This window comes from Mustelus asterias, chromosome 17 (genome assembly GCF_964213995.1).
Source record: "Mustelus asterias chromosome 17, sMusAst1.hap1.1, whole genome shotgun sequence".
Lineage (NCBI taxonomy): Eukaryota > Metazoa > Chordata > Chondrichthyes > Carcharhiniformes > Triakidae > Mustelus > Mustelus asterias.
Genome location: NC_135817.1, coordinates 11,655,038 through 11,680,819, shown reverse-complemented (window position 1 = coordinate 11,680,819; position 25,782 = coordinate 11,655,038). Strand labels below are relative to the sequence as shown.

The 25,782-nt window shown below is 49.4% G+C and overlaps 2 protein-coding genes across 2 annotated transcripts in view; both read left to right on the top strand.

The window, feature by feature from the left end:
- LOC144506251 (uncharacterized) overlaps positions 1-15,223 on the top strand; it is a 47,022-nt gene extending 31,799 nt beyond the window's left edge. The window contains exons 8-10 of the mRNA XM_078232111.1: positions 6,481-6,717; positions 8,496-8,912; positions 12,894-15,223. Of these exons, the coding sequence (XP_078088237.1) occupies positions 6,481-6,717; positions 8,496-8,912; positions 12,894-13,780 (1,541 nt within the window). The 3' untranslated portion in view covers positions 13,781-15,223. The remainder of the gene's footprint in view (positions 1-6,480; positions 6,718-8,495; positions 8,913-12,893) is intronic.
- A 4,511-nt stretch (positions 15,224-19,734) lies between these two features.
- Positions 19,735-25,782, top strand: part of LOC144506327 (lysosome-associated membrane glycoprotein 1-like) — a 41,678-nt gene continuing 35,630 nt past the window's right edge. Inside the window, exon 1 of the mRNA XM_078232288.1 lies at positions 19,735-19,943. Within this exon, the coding sequence (XP_078088414.1) occupies positions 19,904-19,943 (40 nt within the window). The 5' untranslated portion in view covers positions 19,735-19,903. The remainder of the gene's footprint in view (positions 19,944-25,782) is intronic.

The window sequence follows — 25,782 nt, the reverse complement described above, 5'->3', positions numbered from 1 at the left end:
AACAGTGTTGTTAACAGTTCTTGGGTACTGTTGCTCTCTCCTTCAAGTCCTGTCATCACTTCTCTTCCCAAAGACCTGACCTTTGCCCCCACCATCCTTGCAAACTACCGCCCCATCTACAGCCTTCCAAAGTCCATGAATTTGTCATCATCTCCCAAATCCATGCCATCTTTCCTGGAACTCCATGTTTGAGCAATGGTTTCTACCCCTGCCACAGTACTGAATCAGCTCTTATCAAATGACATCCAGTGTGACTGTGACAAAGGTAAACTATCCATCCCCATCTGTCGGCTTTGAAAAGGTTTGATCACACCATCCTCTTCCAACACCTCTCCACTGTTATCCAATTAGGCGTAACAGTGCTACAAATGGTTAGCAGTGCTGTCTCACAGTGCCAGAGACCAGGATTTAATTCCAGCCTCGGGTAACTGTCTGTGTGGAATTTGCATGTTCTCCCCATGTCTGCATGGGTTTCCTCCGGCTGCTCCGGTTTCTTCCCACTGTCCAAAGATGTGAAGGTTAGGTGGATTGGCCATGTTAAATTGCCCCTTAGTGTCTAATGATGTATAGGTTAGGGGGATTAACCACAGTAAATGTACTAGGTTATGGGGATAGGGTGGTGGTATGGGCCTGGGTAAGATGCTCTTTTGGAGAGTCGATGCAGACTTGCTGGACTGAATGGTCTCCTTCTGCACTGTAGCGATTCTATAGCTGGGACTGTTCTCACCTGGTTCCATTCTTATCTGTCCGGTTGCAGCCACAGAAACAATAGCTAACAATAGCTTCTCTTTCCTGTTCCACGCTCTTGCCTCTGGCCCTCTCCTATTTCTCACCTACATGCTGCCCCTTGGGCTATTCATTTGAAAACACAGCCACCGGAACTTTACCACCTCGCCCGCCACGGAATTGGAGCAGGCGAGAGTCTGACAACAGAAACCTCCGTTGACCTTGGGTGGGAAATTCCAGTCTCGCTCGAGTGAGGCTGTAAAATCCTGCCCAGCACATCTAATTGCTTGTTCAACATCCAGTATTAGATGAGCAGAAATTTCCTCCAACTAAATATTGGGAAGACCGAAGCACCATGCCTAGTACTCCCTCTATGTTGCATTGGAACATGCGCCAATGTGCTCTAGAGTGGGATTTGAACCCAGACTTTGTGATTCAGAGGTATGTCACAGCTTGAGTTGCAGCCTACACTTCTCTTTTGAAAAGTGTGGCTTAGACTATGCACTCTGGTACAAGATTCCCCAACCAAGGGAAGTAAATTCTGTGCCTACCATATACCTGTTCACCCTCCAGATGTCGTACCAGATGTGTTATATGTATAACCAGCAATTTGTATTGCCGAAACATGACTTCTACCCCTTGTATTCTATTTTCTAGATATATAAGCAAGCATTCCATTAGTTATTTTGATTGTTTTCTGTACCTGTTCATGACATTTTAATCTATGTACCTACGTATGGCTTTCCCCTCTCACCTGTCTGAAACAGTGGAGTAAAATGTGCAATTTTCGAATCCAAAGGAATGTTTTCCAACATAAAGAGAGCTTTAGGGATTATAGTTGGGGAAATTGCAATATTCTCACTTACTTCCTTTAAATCCCTGGAATGGAAATAATCTGATCCAGTGATTTGTCAATCTTTATTTTTATAATTTTCTTCATTGCTGTTCAATTACGTGTGTTAATTTTGGTGATTCCCTGTCTCAAATTCAATATTAGTTCCCTTGGAATATCAGACATGTTCACCTCTTCCTCTTTTGTAAATACTGATGCAAAGTAATTATTATCCACTATTTCCTTATTGTCATTGATAACGTCACCATTATCATTGGTCAAGGATTCTGCATGGCTACTGGCTACCTCCTTTTTCCAAATATATTTGTAAAGGTTCCTTGTGTTTATTTTGATATCCCTTCCAGTTTTGTAAGGTTTACTACAGAGCTCTGATGAAGGGTCATCTAGACTCGAAACGTTGCCTCTATCCTCTCCCCATGGGTGCTGTCAGACCTGCTGAGATTTCCCAGCTTTTTCTGATTTTGTTTCAGATTCCAGCATCTGCAGTATTTTTCAGTTAACGTTTATCATTATATTGTAAGGTTTACTGCCTGTTTTGTCACTTCTTTTACTTTTCTTTGTATTCATTTGCCAGGTTCTGTGCTATTTGTTTTACATATTTTGGTGCTTTTTTCTGTTAGTTTCAAGTTGTCTCTTACCCATTTAGTCATCTTTGACAGCTTCTTTTGAAGTATAACAATTTCTGTACTATTTTTAATACTTTTTTAAACACTCTACTTATCTTCTGATGTTTTAGCCTTTTACAGATTGCCCAGTTTACTGTGAACAGTCTCTGAACCATCCCAATTGAAGTCAGCCTTATCTAAATGTAGGATCATAGTCCCTGTTTCACCTTTCCCCCTTTCAGTCCCTGCATCTTTCTTTATGGGCATCGGGCACCACTGGCAAGGCCAGTATTTGTTGCCCATATCTAATTGCCCTTGAACTGAGTTCATGCCCTCCATTTCAGAGGGCAGTTAAGAGTCAACCACCTTGCTTGTGTCCGGAGCCATATGTAGGCCAGACCAGGTAAAGGTAGATTTCCTTCCCTGAAGGACATTAGTGAACCAGTTGGGATTCTCACAACAATCATTTATGGTCATCATTAGATTTTAATTGCAGAGTTTTTTATTGAATTCAAATTTCACCGCCTGTCATGGGATTCAGATCTGGGTCCCCAGAGCAATACCCTGTGTCTCTGGATTACAACACCACTACACTGCCACTCCCTGATTGCTATTTGATAAATGTTCACGTACCTTTAGACTATTAACAAATCCAGCTCATTATCCATTAAATCTAATATGGTATTGCCTTTGTTGTTTCTGTGATATATTCATTCAGAAGACTATCCCGGACACTCAAAAAGTCTCTACCTTTCTGATGTGCGCTAGTCTGGTATCCAAATCCCCCATTAAAACTATTCTTGAGTATTGCTGAAAAAAGAGACATGCTATCAAAGCTTTCCACCTTGCACTCATGAGAACAGCAGTAAAGGAAACAACAATTCACACTGCATGAGAAGAGAGTGCAAATTGGTTGGCAAGTGGATTCTGATTGGTGGAGACATTGCCTCGGGCAATGCCTTGACTAATCAGAGTTGACCTGCCCAGTTTGAATTTGAATGAAGCTGAGCAGGTAACTGTTTCAAGCTGCATTCTCCATGGCAATGCTGTCCTGATGAGTACAAGACTAAAAGCTTAGTCAGTATATCTCTTTTTCTCAGCAGCTTACAAGTTCTATAATACCAAATGACTATTTTTAAAACCATTCTGTTTTAACTACATATTTTTCTAATTACTGTATTTTGTTATGAAGGGGGAGGTTGATTTCCTCTCTGAGAACAAACACTCAAAGAGGAGTACCTCGCTTCATTATCTATTAAAGAGTGTGAGAGAAGGGGTAATATCTGCGTTTCAGCAACTTTTAGTGGTTAAATCAAAATAACTACCCGAGACACTCTCTATAAAAGGAACAACTAACACTTTATTTATCTAACTAACAACGAACAGGTTAACTAAACTATTAACAAACCGAATAAAACACTATTCTAATGAAATGCTGTTTAAATACAATTCCCACTTACTAACAGAAAAATACAATCTTTAGTCACACTCAAAGTTTCAACCAGGTTTGTCGTCTTCTGGAATCTTCTGTCTTCTTTGTTGATTTCTTCTGTTTTCACTATCAAGATGAGGCTTTCTTGTAAGACATAAACGTGGCTGTTACATTGGCTGCTGTGGCACTGAAGCTGGGAGCTGTGGCAGTTGCTGTCTGGTGCTCTGGAACAGGGAGCTGGCTCTTATACTCCTGATGACATACCAAAATCCCCACAATAGGATTGTTTTCAGGTTACCAAAACATCAAATTCAAATCTGATAGGCTGGTGTTATTCAAATGCCTAGTTTAAACTGGTTAAAATTCAAAAACAGCCTGTTGTTTTGGCAGCACTACAGCCCAGCCTCGCAATACAATGTTTCACTCTATGTTCTCTGTGTACTGCATTTGCACCTGCAAGTCTTTTAACTCTCTAAGCATAGCAAAAAAACTACCTTTTTAACAGACCATGCAATTTTACAACTCTTAGCATTTTACACTTTTAATAATTTTACAAACTCTAACTTCACAACAATTTATACAACTGCTTGACAACTGCTACCATGGCGTCTCTACAAAACTCCCACTACAGACTTGTTTCCTTTTCTATTTCTTAATTCTACTCAAAACGTCTCCACTCTCCACTGTCTTCTGATTATAATCTCTTTTATAACCTGGGGTTTCCTCTCTCAGTCCAAAGATATGCAAGTTAGGTGGATTGGCCATGATTTTTAAAAATGACCCTTAGTGTCCCAAGATGTGTAGATCAGATGGATTAGCCATGATAAGTGCGTGTGGGGTTACAGGAATAAGGCGGTGGAGAGGATTTGGATAAGATAAACTGTCAGAGAGTCGGTGCAGATGCGATGGGCTGAATGGCCGACCTGCCCCACAGCCAGAAAGCACCGCAGGCCGGCTAAGCGAGGGCCAAGTGGGACTTCTGCCCCTCATTGGGGAGGAAGTCCCGCCCTCTGGAGCTGCCAGCCAATCCACGTCAAGAGCATGTCAGTGGCCATTACTCTACAGAGAGTAAGAAGCAGAAAGCCCATGGATTCCAAGAGGATTAAGTCCGGTTTGGAGCCGTGGGCAGGGAGGGTTTGGGCAGGTCAGGCAGTGGAATGGGTGGGAAGGAAGTAGGTTTAAGACTACAGGTGGGTAGGAAGGAAGGAGGGTTGATCTTAGGAGGTGCTACCCCGCCTCCCCTCTCCGAAGATCAACCCCTCTTGCCTTCCACCCTTTGAAGAACTTTGTTAAAAATATCAGGCTGCCCACTCCCACCTGACTGCCCACATCAAACGTTTCATGGCGGGACAGCACATTGTCAGGGTCAGCTGGCTTGGTAACATGCCTAATTGACCCTAATTATTTATCTAAACATGAGAGGTGAGCTGTCAATTTTGGCTGCCACCCACTCCCGTATTATAGAGGTTGGCTTGCGGGGTGGGCTGGAAGGTGGTTCGGTGGGCACCCACTATATTTTACATGCTCTTTCCGTTTGTGTCCTCCCGTACCCAAAAGACACCTAGTGGGGGCACATAACACCCAGCCTGTCATCACTGTTATAACACAGCAACCAATTTGCATAAGGTAAGCTCCCACAAACAGCAACGTGATAATGACCAGATAATCTATTTTTAGGATGTTGAATGATGGATAGCTATTGGCTAGAGAGAACACCCCCTAATCATCCTTCGGAATAATGCTGTGGGATGTTATGCCCACCTGAGAAGGAAATTGGGGCCTTGCTTTAACTTATGATCCAAAAGACAGCATGTTGAACTCCTTCAGTATTGTACCCGGGTGTCAGATTTTTGATTCTTCTGCGCAGTTATAATTTATTGACCTATTTACTGATTTTCTGCCAGGTTTTATTAAAGAAGTAAAGTCACCATAGTCTCAGATGACCGCTTTGAGGAGGCGAGCTGACTGGTGATGAGTTAAACTGAGGGTCACCACACCTCTGGCAAGGGGCAAGATTGAGAAGGGGGGGCCTTCATGAATAACTTCAGCCCTTTCAGGAATTGAACCCGCACCATTGGCGTCACTAACCAACCATCCAGCTGAGCTAAACTGACCTCCAATGCTTTATTAACTTATATAATAATGATCAATATTGGTTTACTTGCCCATATAATAACAGTATACAGTTTTTTTTCTTTTGTCCATGTTCACCCAGTTAGTCATTATCCAGTAAAGGGATTGAACAGGCTTGAGGGGTTGAATGTATTTTTGGTTCCTATGCTCTATCGAATGACAGTATATAAGTGTATTCACCCATTTAATGGTTACATATAGAATTAACTATATAATGATTGCACCATTCACCTATATGTTGGTTGCGTATACCATCCACCTATGCAATGATTATTTATTGCAGATTACTTAAGTTTTCTTCTTTTTATTTTTCTGATATTTCTTGCTTTGAATTCCGAGCTCCTGAAGTTGAGGAATCTCTGTATTGGGAATGGAATCCTTTTATATGTTGGGAACCTGGTATCATCAGCAAATGTCTACCAGTCTGGGATGGCGCCCGTTAGTTATGGGCTAAAAGTTTATCCGTGCTTCCTGGATAATGTTTCCAAATCCTAGCCTGAGATGTAAAATCTTTTGTTTTATATCTCCTGTGGTCTGTATGAGCGAGACTGCAAACTCAGTGCCAACAGGTCCAGAATTAGTCTACCATAAGCTTATGCATCTTCACACTGATCTTATCACATTGGATTCTAATAGCCAACAATGAGGGAGGACTTTCTTTCATAAGAGTTTGGTTCAAATCCAGACGACATCTCATTCACCGTTACTGTTGTTGATTTTCCTTCATTTAGAGCTCGTCAGAGAGGCGTTAACATTGCTTCAGTTGGACACTGGCAGGGGCATGTCGATAAACGTTTGCGAATTTGGCCTGTTGCTGGGATTACCACGAAAGGTTGTCCAGGACTGCCTGTTTGAGCTGGAAAGTGCCGAAGATGTTCACCAGCTTGCTGCGGTGATCCATGTCTTCATGGAAAAAACCAATGATCAGGAGAGACTCAGGCAAAAAATGGCTTCTGCTAACAGATATCGTAAGAGCAGATATTCATAATCATGTCGATTGAAACAATGATGGCTGGGATTTTCCGGACCCACCAAGGGGGGTGATACAGTTTTTTCTTTTGTCCATGTTCACCCAGTTAGTCATTATCCAGTAAAGGGATTGAACAGGCTTGAGGGGTTGAATGTATTTTTGGTTCCTATGCTCTATAGAATGACAATATATAAATGTATTCACCCATTTAATGGTTACATATAGAATTAACTATATAATGTTTGCACCATTCACCTATATATTGGTTGCGTATACCATCCATCTATACAATGATTATTTATTGCAGATTACTTAAGTTTTCTTCTTTTTATTTTTCTGATATTTCTTGCTTTGAATTCTGAGATCCTGAAGTTGAGGAATCTCTGTATTGGGAATGGAATCCTTTTAAATGTTGGGAACCTGGTATCATCGGCAAATGTCTACCAGTCTGGGATGGAGCCCGCTAGTTATGGGCTAAAAGTCTTTCCGCGCTTCCGGCCTAAAGTGCATTGATTATTGGTGGGACTGGATGATCACCGCACCAGGCAGGACTGGAAAATCCCACCCTTTGTTTTATAACATTTGTGCATAGCTCAAATTGCGGTCCACATTAAACATCACAACCATTAATGAAAAGAAAAGACAAGCTATATTTATACAACGTCTTTCGCAATCTCAGCAAGTCCCAAAATACTTCACAGCAACAAAGTGCTTTTGAAGTGGAGTTACTGTTCTTATGTAGGAATCGCAGTCATCAAATTGAGCACAGCAAGCTCGTAAACGCAGCACGAGTTAAATAACCAGATAATCTATTTTAATCATGTTGGTTATGGGATACATTTTGGCCAGGAACTCTCCTCTCCTTGACTTCAAATATTGACATGAAATCCACCCAAGAGATCAGTTTAGGATCTATTCTGAAAAAACAACACTTCTGACAGTGCAGCACTCACACAGTATTGCACATAAGAACAATCTAAATGATAAAGTCAATTTTCTGGATTGAGGCTTGAATCTTTCTGAACTGACAAAAACTATGGAGCAAAATGCTGATAAAAGCATTTGCTTCTGTGCAGTTTTCCCCTCTCGTTGAAAAAGCAATGTTAAATATCTCATTAAGAAATCTTGATATCTTAGTCGAAAAGAGAAAATGCTGGATAGTCTCAGCAGGTCTGGCAGCATCTATAAGGAGAGGAAAGAGCTGATGTTTCGAGTCCAGATGACCCTTTGTCAAAGCTAAAAGGCATAGAAAGTGGGAGATATTTATCGTGCAGGGTGAGGGAATGAAAGATGAGTCATAGCCACAGAAACCAGGGGAAAAGGCTGCTAATGGCAGTCCACAGAGAGAATAAAGGGGTGAATAGTCAAATGGCAGAGAAGCTGAAATCAGAGGGTAAACTGTGAAAGATGAAGATGTGGAGGTGGGGGAGGTTGGGGGGGGGGGGGCGGAAGGGATGGGAGAGAGATAAAATTTAGAAAAAGGGGGAGAGGGGAAGCAAAGGGGGAGAAAAGGTAAGGAGAGAGGAGATAAAGTAGGGGGAAAGAGTTGGGGGGAAGAAAAATGAAGAAAGACAAAGAAATAAAAGGTAGAGAACAGTACAAAATTAAATAAAATGAAAACAAAGGGGTCGATCCCTTGCCATTCCCAGCAGGCACCGCGCAGCAGCACGGCACGATCGGAGTTTTATTCCGTTGAACCAGTTGCATGTTGATGCATAAATGCTGGCAAGTTTGTTCAGGGTGATGGACTCCGCTGTTCTTCATTCCCTTCCTCAGGTTTATTGCTGTCACGACGAGCGACGTTGTTGCTGAGACTTCTTCAAAGTGGCCAGGATGATTGTCATAATGGTGAAGAATTCGCTCAGCACTTCAGCAGCATCTGTCTTTTCATTCTGAGGGACTGCCTGGCTGAAGCTGAAGAAGAGGCTTCCGAAGTATCATCCCTGGATATTATAGGATGCCTCCAGAGGCTGGAAAGGAATAGCCGTGTCGACGTGACGATCCTCAAAGAACTGGCCGAGCTGTGGACAGAGGGAACAGTTGAAACCTTCCGCAGGAGTGTCCCATTTACTGCTCAGCTTGTCAGAGACCTGTTCCCTCATTTGGACTCGGCAGAATTTGATGCAGTTGCTGTACAGAAAGGTGTTTATCGTTGCCACCCACGGGCAGTCAGACGAATTACCAGCTTTAAAGGTAATGAGCAGGTTCCTTCCAAAAGCTGTCTTCAGGAAGCATGCAAGTTCAAGACTCCTGTTAATGGCTTTCGTAACAAACCACAGTCTATATTCCATTCTTTCTAATAGTCCAGCATCATTGAATCAACTGTAGCTCAGTGGTAACAATCTTGTCTGAACCAAAAGGTTAACACAGTTAAAAATCTATTGATCTCAGCCTTGAAAATGTTCAAGAACTCTGCCTTTACAACCTCCTGCGGTAAAGATGTCTAAAGATTCAGCACTCTTTGAGAGAAGAAATTCTTCCTCAAATCCTGTGTGGAGTTTGCACATTCTCCTCGTGTCTGCGTGGGTTTACTCCGGGTGCTCCGGTTTCCTCCCACAGTCCAAAGATGTGCGGGTTAGGTTGATTCGCCAGGTTAAAAATTGCCCCTTAGAGTCCTGGGATGCGTAGGTTAGAGGGATTAGCGGGTAAATATGTGGGGGTAGGACCTGGGTGGGATTGTGGTCGGTGCAGACTCGATGGGCCGAATGGCCTCCTTCTGCACTGTAGGGTTTCTATGATTTCTATGAAATCTGTCTAAAATGAGCATCCCCTTATTCTGCAACTATACCCTCTAATCTTACACTTTCTCATAAGTGGAAACATCCTCCCAACATTTACCCTGTATAACCCCCTAAGAATCTTATATGTTCCAGTCACATCACTTCTCATCTTCTGAACTCGAAGGTCTACAGACTCAACCTGTCCTATCTTTCCTCATGTGGCAGTCCCTCCATACCCGGGATCCTCCGGGTATGAGCAAACCCTCCTCTGTACTGCCTCCAATGATAATAAATCTCTTCCTTAAATAAGGGACCAAACTGTCCACAGTATTCAAAATGTGGCCTCACTTGTACCTTGTACAGTTGCAGCAACACTGCAACACCTCTTTACTTTTATACTCCAGCCCACTTGAAATAAAAGCCAGCATTCTGCTTGCCTTCCCTATTACCTACTGCGCTAGTATACTAGCTTTCTGGGTGTCAAGGTGAGTGGCAGGGATCCCGGGGAGCAGATGCCCTGGGGGCCACGACGTGGTGTGGCGATCTTGGTGTCAGGGGATAGGGGAGTCTGGAAATCTCCAGTCCATGAGGGGAAGGTGCACCCAGTCAGAAGGGGCATCCTGATGGAGGCGCACACCCTCTCCCCTTTCTACCCCAAGATCAAGGATGGTAACTCTCTCTACTTCCCATCTTCTGTCATTGCGTGCCTGTCAACCTGAAAATTGAAGGTAGGTGGGTAAAGGCCCTAATGTGGGCATTAAGTGGCCACTCAAGGGCCTTAATAAGGGCAAAGGAGGGCTTTCTGTCCCAATCCCTACCCATCTCACTAAAACCATGTCTGGTCTGGGGTGGGTGGGATTCCTATGGGAACCTGTTTACGCGATTTCACACACACATACCACCCCCACCCCAAAGCCCGCCGGGTAGGGGAGTGTAAGACTCAGGCCCTGGTTCCATTCATATCTATCCAGTTGTAGTCTGCAATTATTTCTCTGATGTCCCTAAGAGTCTATCCTTGGCCTGCACTTATTTCTATCTGCTGCCCCTCAGCAACATCATCCAAAAGCACAATGTCAGGTTCTGTATACATGCTGATGACACCTACCTCACCCAACCCTTCCACTGTCTCTAGATTGTCAGACTGCTTGTTTGGCTTCTGGCACTGGGTGAGCATATTTTCTCGCTTATTAATTAAGATGATCAAAACCAAGATTTTCAGTGCCTACTCAGAAACTCTATTCCTTAGCCATTGACCTCTCCCATCTGAGGGTGTGAATGGACGAGAAGCTGAAATCAGAGGGTAAGCTGTGACAGATGAAGATGTGGGGGGGGGGGGGGGGGGGGGACTGGACTGGGTGAGAGAGAGGTAAAATTTAGAAAAATGGGGAGAAAAGGTAAGGAAAGGGGGATAAAGTAGGGGGAAAGAGTTGGGGGGAAGAAAGATGAAGAAAGACAATAAAGACGTAAAAGATAGAGAACAGTGAAAAAATTAAATAAATTGAAAACAGAGGGGTCGAGGTTGCTTGCCATTTTAACACATGGCCTTCCGGTTACTTGCTATTTTAACATACGATCCTGCTCCCATACCCTCGTCTGTCCTTCGCCTACTGCAATGTTCCAGTGAAGCTCATCGCAAACTGGAGGAACAGCATCTCATCTTCTGGCTAGGCACTTTAGACAGTTGGCATGAGACAAATGGGAGGGGTCAAAATAAGAGCAAATTACTGCAGATGCTGGAATCTGAAACCAGAAGAGAAAATGCTGGAAAATCTCAGCAGGTCTGGCAGCATCTGTAAGGAGAGAAAAGAGCTGAAGTTTTGAGTCCAGATGACCCTTTCTCAAAGCTGAAAGGCATAGAAAGTGGGAGATATTTATACTGCAGGGTGAGGGAATGAAAGATGAGTCATAGCCACAGAAACCAGGGGAAAAGACTGCTAATGGCTGTCCACAGAGAGAATAAAGGGTGTGAATGGCCAAACGGCAGAGAAGCTAAAATCAGAGGGTAAACTGTGACAGATGAAGATATGGGGCGGGGAGGGGGGGGGGGTGGAATGGGTGGAAGAGAGGTAAAATTTACAGCCTTCTGGTCTCGACATCAAATTCAACAACTTCAAATGATTGGCCTCACCCCACCTTGACCCCTTTGTTTTCATTTTATTTAATTTTTTTTACTGTTCTCAACCTTTTACTTCTTTGTCTTTCTTAATCTTTCTTCCCCCCCCACTCTTTCCCCTTACTTTATCCCCCCTTTCCTTACCTTTTCTCCCCCTTTGCTTCCCCATTCCCCCTTTTTCTAAATTTTACCTCTCTCCCATCCATTCCCCCCCCCCATCTTCATCTGTCACAGTTTACCCTCTGATTTTAGCTTCTCTGCCGTTTGGCCATTCACACTCTTTATTCTCTCTATGGACTTCCATTAGCAGCCTTTTCCCCTGGTTTCTGTGGCTATGACTCACCTTTCATTCCCTCACCCTGCAGTATAAATATCTCCCACTTTCTATGCCTTTCAGCTTTGAGAAAAGATCATCTGGACTCGAAACTTCAGCTCTTTTCTCTCCTTACAGATGCTGCCAGACCTGCTGAGATTTTCCAGCGTTTTCTCTTTTGGTTTCAGATTCCAGCATCCGCAGTAATTTGCTTTTATTTTGACCCCTCCCATCTCTCTCATGACAACTGTCTGAGGCTGAACCAGCCTGTTCTCAACTATGCTATTCTATTTGACCTTGAGTTTGAGCTGCTGCCCCCACATCCTCTGCATTACCTACTTCCATCTCTGCAATGTTGCTGGCCTATGTCCCTGTCTCAGCATATCTGCTGCTGAAACCCTCATCCGTACCATAATTACCTACAAAGTTGACTATTCTCCTGGCAAGCCTGCCAACTTGCATCTTCCGTAAACCTGAACTCATCCAACTCCCTGCTGCCCAAATCTTGTTTGCTTTCCCATTCACCCTGTGCTCACTGGCTGACATTGAGTCCTGTCCAGCAGTGCCTCAATTTTAAAATTCTCAACCTTGTTTCCAAGTCCCTTCATGGCCTGCCCCATTGGAACCTTCTCCAGCTCCAATACCTCATTCAATGCTAAGCTCGGAAACTCCCTCTCTAAACTCTTCACCTTTTTTTCTATTTTTTGAGACTGTCCTTATGACATATCATTGTGATTACATATCCTAACATCTTTTGTGGCTTGGTGTCAAACCTCATTTAATGATATCCCTGCGGAGCTCCTTGGGATGTTTTACAACATTAAGGACACTATTTAAATGCAAGTCATTACGAATCTTCTATTCCATGAGCAATACATGACATGGGAGGCAGTGAGCAGGAATCCAGCTGCACAAACTGCTGTCCTTGCCCAGAATTAAACCCTCATTCATTGTACAGACTGGTGGAGAAATTATTAATTGTGATGGTAGTCTTGTCTGAGATTTCAGCCAATGTCTGTTTGTTCTAGGACTTCCAGCAAGGATTATTTTGAAAGTGATTCAACCCAAATCCATACTGTCTTTGAATGAGGAAATAATGAACTGTGGGAACCAGGAGCTGCTAACTGGTGAATTCGCGCAGATCTGTCTGAAAACTGCTGACATTCTTCAACGGCTCCAGGACTATCAGTCCAATGAGGTGATACCAAAACACAGAAGACACTTGGACAAACAGGATGCTGCAAAGGAAATCAGAAAGATTTTGGCTACTGAAGACTTTGAGTGCCGTTTCTTTGACTCTGGTGTGAAGGCGCGCCTCCTGTCACTGGTTGAGTTTGATCCCTTCTTATCTAATAAGCATCTGTTTCTGAGCCTTCATAGTGACACCTTCATTTCCTTAGTTGAATATTTGAAGACGAATGAAACACACTGTTTCCAATTTGTTTTCGAAGAGGTTCACATGTGTCAGTGCAATGCAAGCTTTTACAGTGCGCGGAGTGTGCGGGATCCCCTGGCTATTGATGGAGGAATAGAGCAGGTGTTTCAGTTTTCCACCTCCGACTCTGCCTCCTTTTTGCTCCAGCTTCAGTGCCGAGGTTACATAGATGGTCACTATCTCCAATGCAACCGACCACTCTCGTGCAAACTGTCAGACCTGCCAGGCAGTTTGCAACAGGACGCTGAGAAAGCAGGAACAGTGGTTGCCAACCTGGCTGGCGTAACCTGGCTCCGGGATCATCCCGACGGAAGTCTGAAGGAAGCTGTCGAGAGGATTGTGCCGAGTTCCGGTGGGACTGTAGAAATAGGAAGTTGCTGCTTCCTCATCGATTCGTGGAGTGCCGAGTGTGAAATCAGATTCCTTTACAAAGATGACACAATAACTGCAAGAGCAGAAAGAAATGCTGCCATTCACTGACTTGTAAATTGCCATGAAAGCCTCCCTCTGTGCTTGCAGAATGTGGGGCCGTGAAATGGAATCTCACTCCAGTTGGGGGTGTCCCCTGACCTCGGTTTGACCTTGTGCCAAATTGTTGCCAATTACTTTCAGGCCAACGACATTCAGCCATTTAACCAAAACATCAGCTACTAACTTGGTTGCACAAACAGCCAGCAAACTGACTGTGGCCCCATGCAATAGGAAGCCACTCAAGTCAGAGGGAGGAAATAGATATGTAGTGGGAGCAGGGGACAGAATAGTTTGGGGGATAGACGCAGTTCTCTACAGCCGAGAACAGGAGTCAAGATGGCTGTGTTGCCTGCCAGATGCCAGGATTCAGGACATCTGTTCAGAGCTGGAGAGTAACTTGCAATGGGAGGTGGATCTCGTGGTCCGCTATGTCCAATGGCCGAGATAGGATTAGGAAACAATCTCAGTTTATGGATTTTGAGCAGCCTGGGGCTAAATTAAGAAGTAGCCAAGAGCAAATTGGCAGATGTTAAATAAGATTAAAGAAATGCCTGGCTGAAAGATTGGTACGGGGTAAATAGGTTTTGATTAAAGGTCTATAAAATAATGAGGGGCATAGATCAGCTAGTTAGTCAACATCTTTTCCCAAAGGTAGGGGAGTCTAAAACTAGAGGGCATAAGCTTAAGGTGAGAGGGAAGAGATACAAAAGGGTCCAGAGGGGTAATTTTTTCACAGAGGGTGGTGAATGTCTGGAACAAGCTACCAGAAGTAGTAGTAGAAGCGTGGACAATTTTGTCTTTTAAAAAGCATTTAGACAGTTGCATGGGTATAAAGGGATATAGGCCAAGCGCACGCAATTGGGACTAGCTTAGTGGTTAAAAAAGGGGCGGCATGGACAACTTGAGCCAAAAGGCCTGTTTCCGTGCTGTAAATCTCTTTGACTCTATAACAAGGCACTAGCCACCAGTACTGGGAAAAATGGGAGCTGTACTGATGGGACATTCTTCACCTGAACCGTGTTATGGCTGGAATTTGCAACAATGGCAAAAAATCAAAATTAAAGGGTCTGAATCTGAATAAGCACAACATTATTAACAAAACAAGTGAATTGATAGCATCAATAGAAATAAATATGTATGAGCTGATAGCCATCACAGAGATGTAGCTGCAAGGTACCATGGCTTGGATTTAAATAGTCAACATATTTGATATTTTGGAAGGACAGGAAACTGGGGAAAAGTGGTGGGTTAGCTTTGAGAATTAAGGATGACAATACATTATTGAGAGATGACCTTAGTTCAGAAGATCAAGATATAGAATCAGTTTAGATAACATAAGAAATAGCAAAGCGAAGAAGTCACTTGTGGGAGTTGTTTACAGGCCCTCCAACAGGTGTCACACTCTGCAGCATATAGGAAGAAATAATGGGGGCTTGTAAGTGTTGTGGGAAAATTGCCACTTCGGAGTCAGACTTGGAGGTTTCAACAATACAGTTTTATTTTGCACACATAAAACCTCATTGGTATATACAGATTATTTATCTCTACTAACGTGGTCTCGCTCAGATAGGCGGGTGTTTTGTTCCCTCCTATCCCGGTAAATCAGGTCAGGTAAATCATTTTATTTGTAGTGGGTAAGGGTAGGTCGGTGACAGATATGGATGCTCCTGTGTCCACTAGCATCTCACATTGCCTGCCCCCTACTAGTGCTGACACGTAAATCCTTCCCTCCTCCTTACCTTTGTGAATGGGGGCTGCAGACCGTCAATCTTGCTGACCCCAGAGGTCCTGTGGCTCCTCCGGTTCTGCTGTGGTCATGGATCGGGTCGGGGGTCTCCCATGCTTATTCCAACACACTGCTTCTGAGTGTCCATATTTATTACAGTGGCTGAAATGTTTCCCACTGTTCCCAAATCTGTTCCCTTTCCGTGGAGTCCCGCAGTCCCTCGCAAAGTGTCCTTGCCGGCCACAATTGTGGCAAGTCAGTTTAGACTTTGTTCCATTCCCGTTACTGTAGGCTGCTACTCTTTCTAGCCTTGTTCTTGCCTGGGATTTCTCTTCTCCCGGTACGCTGCTAGCCCACTTTACCAACTCATCGTAATCTTGGGACATAATCACTCCCATTTTTAGGATGACCTGGTGAGTGCTGGAGAATCCATCCTTAAAAGCCTGGATGAACGCTCAATCTCCTCGACCTGGGTTCCCTTGTCCTGAGCACTCTTGATATACCTGGAACAACCGTTCCCCGTATTCAGAAGCTCCTTCCCCTTTTAACTGTTTTGTTGTGGTAATTCTGCTCCAGTTAGTGGGAGCATTCCCTATACCCTCTGAATCTCTGCTTTAAACTGGGTGAAGGGTGCTTGTTGGGCATCTATCTCTGATGTTAGGGCGACTGCATAAAGAAGTTAAGAATAGTATCAAATTGAAAGGAAAAGTGTGCAATACTGCAAAGATTTTTGATAGGTCAGAAGATTGGAAAGATTTTAGAAATCAGCAAATTGGTGTCATGTTCGGCACAACATCATGGGTCGAAGGTCATGTTGCTGTGCTGTGCTGTTCTATGTTCTAATGACCAAAGGAATAACGAGAGAAAGCTAGTGAGAAATATAACAAAAACAGGCAGTAAGAGTTTCTACAAGTATTTAAAAAGGAAAAGAGTAGCTAAAGTGAGTGTTGGTCCCTTAGAGGATGAGATTAGGAAAATAATAATGTGGAACATGTAAATAGCGAAAGTATTTTGTGTCTGTTTTCATTGTCGAAGACACATAAAACATACCAATATACATGAAAGTCATGAGGTAAACGCAGGGTGGAACTTAAAACAATCGCTAGGAAAAGAGTACTAGAGAAACTATTAGAACTAAAAAGTTGACAAGTCCCTTGGACCTGAAGGCTCCCATTAAAGGGTGTTATGAGAAATGGCTGCAGAGATTAGTAAAGATGTGGAGATGCCGGCGTTGGACTGGGGTAAGCACAGTAAGCAGTCTCACAACACCAGGTTAAAGTCCAACAGGTTTATTTGGCAACACAAGCTTTTCGAGCGTTGCTCCTTCATCAGGTGAGTGAGAGGACTTGTGTTCACAAACAGGGCACATACAGGCACAAACTCAATTTACAAGATAATGGCTGGAATGCGAGTCTTTACAGGTAATCAAGTCTTAAAGGTACAGACAATGTGAGTGGAGAGAGGGTTAAGCACAGGTTAAAGAGATGTGTATTGTCTCCAGCCAGGACAGGTAGTGAGATTTTGCAAGCCCAGGCAAGTCGTGGGGGTTACAGATAGTGTGACATGAACCCAAGATCCCAGTTGGGGCCGTCCTTATGTGCGGAACTTGGCTATCAGTTTCTGCTCAGCGATTCTGCGTCGTCATGTATTGTGAAGGCCGCCTTGGAGAACGCTTACCTGAAGATCCATTTGAGTCATCCCAGTTCTCCAAGGTGGTCTCACGGACACACGACAACACAGAATCGCTGGGTTCATGTCACACTATCTGTAACCCCAACGACTTGCCTGGGCTTGCAAAATCTCACTAACTGTCCTGGCTGGAGACAATACACACCTCTTTAACTTGTGCTTGGCCCTCTCTCCACTCACATTGTCTGTACCTTTAAGACTTGATTACCTGTAAAGACTCGCATTCCAACCATTATCTTGTAAATTGAGTTTGTGTCTGTATATGCCCTGTTTGTGAACACAAGTCCTCACTCACCTGATGAAGGAGCAGCGCTCCGAAAGCTTGTGCTGCCAAATAAACCTGTTGGACTTTAACCTGGTGTTATGAGACTTCTTACTGAGATTAGTAAATGCATTGATGCAATCTTCCAAAATTCCATAGATTCTGGAAAGGTTCCAGTGGATTGGAAAATAACAAATGTAACACCTTTATATAAGAGAGGAATAGAAAGGAGGAATCTATAGGCTAGTTAGCCTAACATCATAAGGAAAATGCCAGAATCCATTATTAAGGAGATAGTAGCAGGACATTTAGAAAATTATAATATGATCAGACAGCGTCAACCTGGTTTTAAAGGGAAATTGTATTTGACTATTTTATTCACATTCTTTGAGGGAGTAACAAGCAAGATCGATAAAGGGGAACCCTGTGAATGTGGTGAATTTGGATTTCCAAAAGGTGCTTATAAAGTTTAAAAATTAGGGGTTTCCAATTTAAGACTGAGATCAGGAGTTTTTTGTCTTTGAGAGTTATTAGTCTGTGGAAATTTCTTCCCCTGAGAGGAGTGAATTCTGGATCATTGAATATAATCAAGGCTGAACTTGACAGGCTTTTGATGAACAAGGGAGTCCAGGGTAATAGGGTAGGCTTTTAAGTAGAGTTAAGGTCGCAATCCGATCAGCCATGATCTTATCGCATGGCAGAGCAGGCTCAAAGGGCCGAATGGCCTACTCTTGCTGCTAATTCTTACGTTGGGTCCAGTGTTTTGACTATAGAGCTGGAGGAATGGGACTGACTGGATTTTGCCATAGAAAGCTGACATGGGCTCATAGAAACCCTACAGCGCAGAAGGAGGTCATTCGGCCCATCAAGTCTGCACTGACAACAATCCCACCCAGGCCGTATCCCCGTAACCTGACATATTTACCCCGCTAATCCCTCTAACCTATGCATCCCAGGACACTAAGGGGCAATTTAGCATGGCTAATGCACGTAACATCTTTAGAGTGTGGGAGGAAACCGGAGTACCCGGAGGAAACCCACGCAGACATGGGGAGAACCTAAAAACTCCACCCAGACAGTCACCTAAGGCCGGAACCCGGTCCCTGGCGCTGTGAGGCAGCAGTGCTAACCACTGTGCCACCATGCTGTCCTGTTGGAAAACGTGCAGGATATTCAATTGGATGTATATCCAGGCATGGGCTTAATAGGTCAAAATAAAGAAATATATTATAACATATATGGAGCAACTTACTAGGCATTGCAAGTGTCAGCCACGCTCAGTTGTTAGCACTCTTGTTTCTGAGTTAGTTCATGACTCATTCCAGTGACTGGAGCATATTATCTAGACCGACACCTGAGTGCAGGGAGCGTGACAGTGTCAAAGGTGCCACCTTTCACAAGAGATATGAAACTGAGATCCTATCTAGCGTCTCAGCTGGGTGTAAAGAATCTCTCAGTACTACTTTGATGAAGAAATGAAGATATCTCCCAGGCAACATCTATCCCTCGGCCATTGATTGAAGCAGACTATCTGGTCGTTTAACTTATTGCTGGTTGAGGGTATTGTACATAAATTGGCTGCTACATTTACTACATTATAACGGTAACAACACTTCAAAAGTAATGCATAAACTGCAAAGTATTTTGGGATGTCCTGAGGTTGAGATACTATACCATTGCAATTTATTTTATTTTATGACCTTGAAACCTGTACCATGGATTTCCTTCCCAGGTCGTGAAATTAAGAGTACAATGCAATTGTTAATAAGGTATGTGAGAGGTTAGAATAATAAAGTTGATTATTGATATATTTCTCTTATTTTTGAGGCTCCTTGTCATACATGGGGCAGTAAAAATGATTTTTAATCTCTGTCTCATAGATCTTGTGGAATTTGTCACACACTCTCCCTCACACCAGACTTTAGAAAGGACATGAAGGTATGGGAAGAGAGCACATAAATGATTTATGAGAATGTTAGGAACTTCAGTTACAGGGGTAGACTGGAAAATTTGGGGCTATTTGGAGAAGAAAAGGTCTAGAGGGCATTCGATAAAGATGTTCAAAATCAGAATAATGAGAAGTAGATAGGGAGAAACTGTTCCCTTTAGTGCAAGGTTCAAGAACCAGGGGGCAGTAATTTAAAGAGCTTGACAGAAAGAGGAATGGCTAAACATGAGTCATTCTCTGGCAGAGGGAGAGCAGAGTGGAAGGATGGGCTGAATGTCCTCCGCTGGAGAAGGGGCGGGGCCAGGCTGTTGAGTGACAGGTGGAGGACACACCCCTCTGATGTAATCGGTCACATGAGTGAAAGGAGTTGGGGACTCGCTCCGAGGCAGGCAGACGGAGAGCAGCTGGAGAGCCGGAGAGGGAGAGACACCAAGGAGCTGAGAGTCAGATACACACCTCTCCCACCCATCCACCGAGCCAGCCTTCTCTCCCACAGCCACTAGCACCATGAGCTCCTACCGCCTTCTCGCTCCTTTGCTGCTGCTGGGTAAGGGAAGGCCTCAAGCCTGGGCCTCGTCGTGCGGAGTGGGCGCTGTTCGTATGCGAGGCGGGCGGCCTGCCGGGGGAGAGAGTGGGGAAGGGGGGCTAGTGGGGGAGGGGGGAAGCTGGCCGTCTGGAGGGGGGAGGGGCGGTCCGCGCGCACTGACCGTTACCCTGGGATCACGTGAACGGCCCATCACGTGAGACCTGGAATGATCGAGAGAGAGGGAGGAGCCGACACCCGGTGTGATCTTGTGGGGGGGGGAGTGAGATCTGGGGGGGGGGGGAGTGAGATCTGGGGGGGGGGGGGGGGAGTGAGATCTGGGGGGGGGGGGGGGGGGAGTGAGATCTGGGGGGGGGGGGGAGTGAGATCTGGGGGGGGGGGGGAGTGAGATCTGGGGGGGGGGGGGAGTGAGATCTGGGGGGGGGGGGGGGGGAGTGAGATCTGGGGGGGGGGGGGAGTGAGATCTGGGGGGGGGGGGGGAGTGAGATCTGGGGGGGGGGGGGGGGAGTGAGATCTGGGGGGGGGGGGGGGGGAGTGAGATCTGGGGGGGGGGGGGGGGAGTGAGATCTGGGGGGGGGGGAGTGAGATCTGGGGGGGGGGGGAGTGAGATCTGGGGGGGGCGGGGGGGGAGTGAGATCTGGGGGGGGGGGGGGGAGTGAGATCTGGGGGGGGGGGGGAGTGAGATCTGGGGGGGGGGGGGAGTGAGATCTGGGGGGGGGGGGGGGAGTGAGATCTGGGGGGGGGGGGAGAGTGAGATCTGGGGGGGGGGGGAGAGTGAGATCTGGGGGGGGGGGAGTGAGATCTGGGGGGGGCGGGGGGGGAGTGAGATCTGGGGGGGGCGGGGGGGAGTGAGATCTGGGGGGGGGGGGGAGTGAGATCTGGGGGGGGGGGGGAGTGAGATCTGGGGGGGGGGGGGAGTGAGATCTGGGGGGGGGGGGGAGTGAGATCTGGGGGGGGGGGGAGTGAGATCTGGGGGGGGGGGGAGTGAGATCTGGGGGGGGGGGGGAGTGAGATCTGGGGGGGGGGGGGAGTGAGATCTGGGGGGGGGGGGGAGTGAGATCTGGGGGGGGGGGGAGAGTGAGATCTGGGGGGGGGGGAGAGTGAGATCTGGGGGGGGGGGGGAGAGTGAGATCTGGGGGGGGGGGGGGGGAGTGAGATCTGGGGGGGGGGGGGAGTGTGATCTGGGGTGGTGGGGGGGGGGGAGTGTGATCTGGGGTGGTGGGGGGGGGGGAGTGTGATCTGGGGTGGTGGGGGGGGGGGAGTGTGATCTGGGGTGGTGGGGGGGGGGGAGTGTGATCTGGGGGGGGGGGGAGTGTGATCTGGGGGGGGGGGAGTGAGATCTGGGGGGGGGGGGGGGAGTGAGATCTGGGGGGGGGGGGGGAGTGAGATCTGGGGGGGGGGGGGGGAGTGAGATCTGGGGGGGGGGGGGAGTGAGATCTGGGGGGGGGGGGAGTGAGATCTGGGGGGGGCGGGGGGGGAGTGAGATCTGGGGGGGGGGGGGGGAGTGAGATCTGGGGGGGGGGGGGGAGTGAGATCTGGGGGGGGGGGGGGAGTGAGATCTGGGGGGGGGGGGGAGTGAGATCTGGGGGGGGGGGGGGAGTGAGATCTGGGGGGGGGGGGGGGAGTGAGATCTGGGGGGGGGGGGAGTGAGATCTGGGGGGGGCGGGGGGGGAGTGAGATCTGGGGGGGGCGGGGGGGGAGTGAGATCTGGGGGGGGGGGGGAGTGAGATCTGGGGGGGGGGGGGAGTGAGATCTGGGGGGGGGGGGGAGTGAGATCTGGGGGGGGGGGGAGTGAGATCTGGGGGGGGGGGGGGAGTGAGATCTGGGGGGGGGGGGAGTGAGATCTGGGGGGGGGGGGGAGTGAGATCTGGGGGGGGGGGGGAGTGAGATCTGGGGGGGGGGGGAGAGTGAGATCTGGGGGGGGGGGGGGAGTGAGATCTGGGGGGGGGGGGGAGTGTGATCTGGGGTGGTGGGGGGGGGGGAGTGTGATCTGGGGTGGTGGGGGGGGGGGAGTGTGATCTGGGGTGGTGGGGGGGGGGGGGGGAGTGTGATCTGGGGTGGTGGGGGGGGGGGGAGTGTGATCTGGGGGGGGGGGGAGTGAGATCTGGGGGGGGGGGGGAGTGAGATCTGGGGGGGGGGGGAGTGAGATCTGGGGGGGGGGGGGAGTGAGATCTGGGGGGGGGGGGGAGTGAGATCTGGGGGGGGGGAGAGAGAGAGATCTGGGGGGGGGGGGAGAGTGTGATCTGGGGGGGGGGGGGGGGAGTGAGATCTGGGGGGGGGGGGAGTGAGATCTGGGGGGGGGGGGGGGAGTGTGATCTGGGGGGGGGGGGAGTGAGATCTGGGGGGGGGGGGAGAGAGAGATCTGGGGGGGGGGAGAGAGAGATCTGGGGGAGGGGGGGAGTGTGATCTGGGGGGGGGAGTGAGATCTGGGGGGGGGGGGGGGAGTGAGTCTGGGGGGGGGGGGGGGAGTGAGATCTGGGGGGGGGAGAGAGAGATCTGGGGGGGGGGGGGAGAGAGAGATCTGGGGGGGGGGAGAGAGAGATCTGGGGGGGGGGAGAGTGAGATCTGGGGGGGGGGAGAGTGAGATCTGGGGGGGGGGGAGTGAGATCTGGGGGGGGGGGGGAGTGAGATCTGGGGGGGGGGAGAGAGTGAGATCTGGGGGGGGGGGGAGAGAGAGATCTGGGGGGGGGGGGAGAGTGAGATCTGGGGGGGGGGGGGAGAGAGATCTGGGGGGGGGGGAGAGAGAGATCTGGGGGGGGGGGGAGTGAGATCTGGGGGGGGGGAGAGAGATCTGGGGGGGGGGGAGAGAGAGATCTGGGGGGGGGGGAGAGAGATCTGGGGGGGGGGAGAGAGAGATCTGGGGGGGGGAGAGAGAGATCTGGGGGGGGGGAGTGAGATCTGGGGGGGGGGGAGAGAGATCTGGGGGTGGGGGGGGGGAGTGAGATCTGGGGGTGGGGGGGGGGAGTGAGATCTGGGGGGGGGAGGGGAGAGTGAGATCTGGGGGGGGGGGAGTGAGATCTGGGGGGGGGGGGAGTGAGATCTGGGGGGGGGGGAGAGAGTGAGATCTGGGGGGGGGGGAGAGAGTGAGTTCTGGGGGGGGGAGTGAGATCTGGGGGGGAGGGGGAGTGAGATCTGGGGGGGGGGGGAGTGAGATCTGGGGGGGGGGGAGTGAGATCGGGGGGGGGGAGAGAGATCTGGGAGGGGGGGGTGCAATGAGGGGGGGGGAGTGAGATCTGGGAGGGGGGGGAGAGAGATCTGGGGGGGGGGAGTGAGATCTGGGGGGGGGGGGAGAGAGATCTGGGGGGGGGGAGAGAGAGATCTGGGGGTGGGGGGGGGGAGTGAGATCTGGGGGTGGGGGGGGGGAGTGAGATCTGGGGGGGGGGAGGGGAGAGTGAGATCTGGGGGGGGGGGAGTGAGATCTGGGGGGGGGGGAGAGAGTGAGATCTGGGGGGGGGGGAGAGAGTGAGTTCTGGGGGGGGGAGTGAGATCTGGGGGGGAGGGGGAGTGAGATCTGGGGGGGGGGGAGTGAGATCTGGGGGGGGGGGAGTGAGATCGGGGGGGGGAGAGAGATCTGGGAGGGGGGGTGCAATGAGGGGGGGGGAGTGAGATCTGGGAGGGGGGGTGCGATGAGGGGGGGGGGAGTGAGATATGAGGGGGGGGAGTGAGATCTGTGAGGGGGGGTGCGATGAGGGGGGGGGGAGTGAGATCTGGGAGCGGGGGTGCGATGGGGGGGGGAGTGAGATCTGGGAGGCGGGGGTGCGATGGGGGGGGGGGGAGTGAGATCTGGGAGGGGGGGGTGCGATGAGGGGGGGGGAGTGAGATCTGGGAGGGGGGATGCGATAAGGGGGGGGAGTGAGATCTGGGAGGGGGATGCGATGAGGGGGGGGAGTGAGATCTGGGAGGGGGTTGCGATGAGGGGGGTGAGTGAGATCTGGGAGGGGGAGTGCGATGAGGGGGGGGGAGTGAGATATGAGGGGGGGGAGTGAGATCTGGGAGGGGGGGGAGTGAGATCTGGGAGGGGGGGTGCGATGAGGGGGGGTGAGTGAGATCTGGGAGGGGGGGTGAGATCTGGGAGGGGGTTGCGATGAGGGGGGGTGCGATGAGGGGGGGGGGGAGTGAGATATGAGGGGGGGGAGTGAGATCTGGGAGGGGGGGTGCCATGAGGGGGGGGGGAGTGAGATCTGGGAGGGGGGGGTGCGATGGGGGGAATGAGATCTGGGTGGGGGGGGGGGGGAGTGAGATCTGGGAGGGGGGATGCGATGAGGGGGGGGAGTGAGATCTGGGAGGGGGATGCGATGAGGGGGGGGAGTGAGATCTGGGAGGGGGATGCGATGAGGGGGGGGAGTGAGATCTGGGAGGGGGTTGCGATGAGGGGGGGTGAGTGAGATCTGGGAGGGGGGGAGTAAGATATGAGGGGGGGGAGTGAGATCTGGGAGGGGGATGCGATGAGGGGGGGGAGTGAGATCTGGGAGGGGGATGCGATGAGGGGGGGGAGTGAGATCTGGGAGGGGAATGCGATGAGGGGGGGGAGTGAGATCTGGGAGGGGGTTGCGATGAGGGGGGGTGAGTGAGATCTGGGAGGGGGGGTGCGATGAGGGGGGGGGAGTAAGATATGAGGGGGGGGAGTGAGATCTGGGAGGGGGGGTGCGATGAGGGGGGAGGAGTGAGATCTGGGAGGGGGGGTGCGTGAGATCTGGGAGGGGGGGGGAGATCTGGGGGGGGGGAGTGAAATCTGGGAGGGGGGGTGCGATGAGGGGGGGGAGTGAGATCTGGGAGGGGGGATGCGATGAGGGGGGGGGGGGGAGTGAGATCTGGGAGGGGGATGCGATGAGGGGGGGGAGTGAGATCTGGGAGGGGGTTGCGATGAGGGGGGGTGAGTGAGATCTGGGAGGGGGGGAGTGAGATATGAGGGGAGGGAGTGAGATCTGGGAGGGGGGTGCGATGGGGGGGGGGGGAGTGAGATCTGGGAGGGGGGGTGCGATGAGTGGGGGGGGAGTGAGATCTGGGAGGGGGGGTGCGATGAGGGGGGAGGAGTGAGATCTGGGAGGGGGGGGGAGTGAGATCTGGGAGGGGGGGTGCGATGAGGGGGGAGGAGTGAGATCTGGGAGGGGGGGTGCGATGAGGGGGGGTGAGTGAGATCTGGGAGGGGGGGTGCGATGAGGAGGGGGTGCGATCTGGGAGTGGGGGGAGGAGGGGGTGCGATCTAGGAGTGAGGAGGGGGTGCGATTGCACCCCCTCCCCTCCCAGATCGCACCGCCTCCCCTCCCAGATCGCACCCCCTCTTCCCCCCCCCCCCCCCCCCCCCCCCCCCCCCCCCCACTCCCAGAGGAGGGGATGCGATCTGGGAGTGGGTTGGGGGTAGGAGGGGGTGCGATCTGGTGGGGAAACCAATAGAAACAATAAGTAGGGACAAAATTAATGGTCAAATGGGTACTTGCGGGTAAATTAAGGAAAGCCAGCCTGGATTTCCTACGGGAATATTGTGTTTAGCTAACTTGCTGAAGTGAGAGTTTTTTGAGGAGGTAACAAGCACATGAGGGTAATGCTGTTGATGGGATGTACATGGACTTCCAAAAGGTGTTTGATATTGTGCCGTACAACAGACTTCGGAGCAAAATTGGCCTCAATATGTGATAGTAACAATCAGTGGATGTTTTCAGGCTGGAGTTTCCCAGGGGTTGGTGGTGGTGGGCCCCTTGCTTTTCCTTATATTATTTATAAATGGCTTACACCTTGGAGCCTGGAGCTCAACTTCAAAATTTGCAGATGATACAAAATTTGGAAGCATTGTAGGCTGCGGGGAGGATAGTGTAGAAATTCAGAGGGGCACAGGAGGATTGGT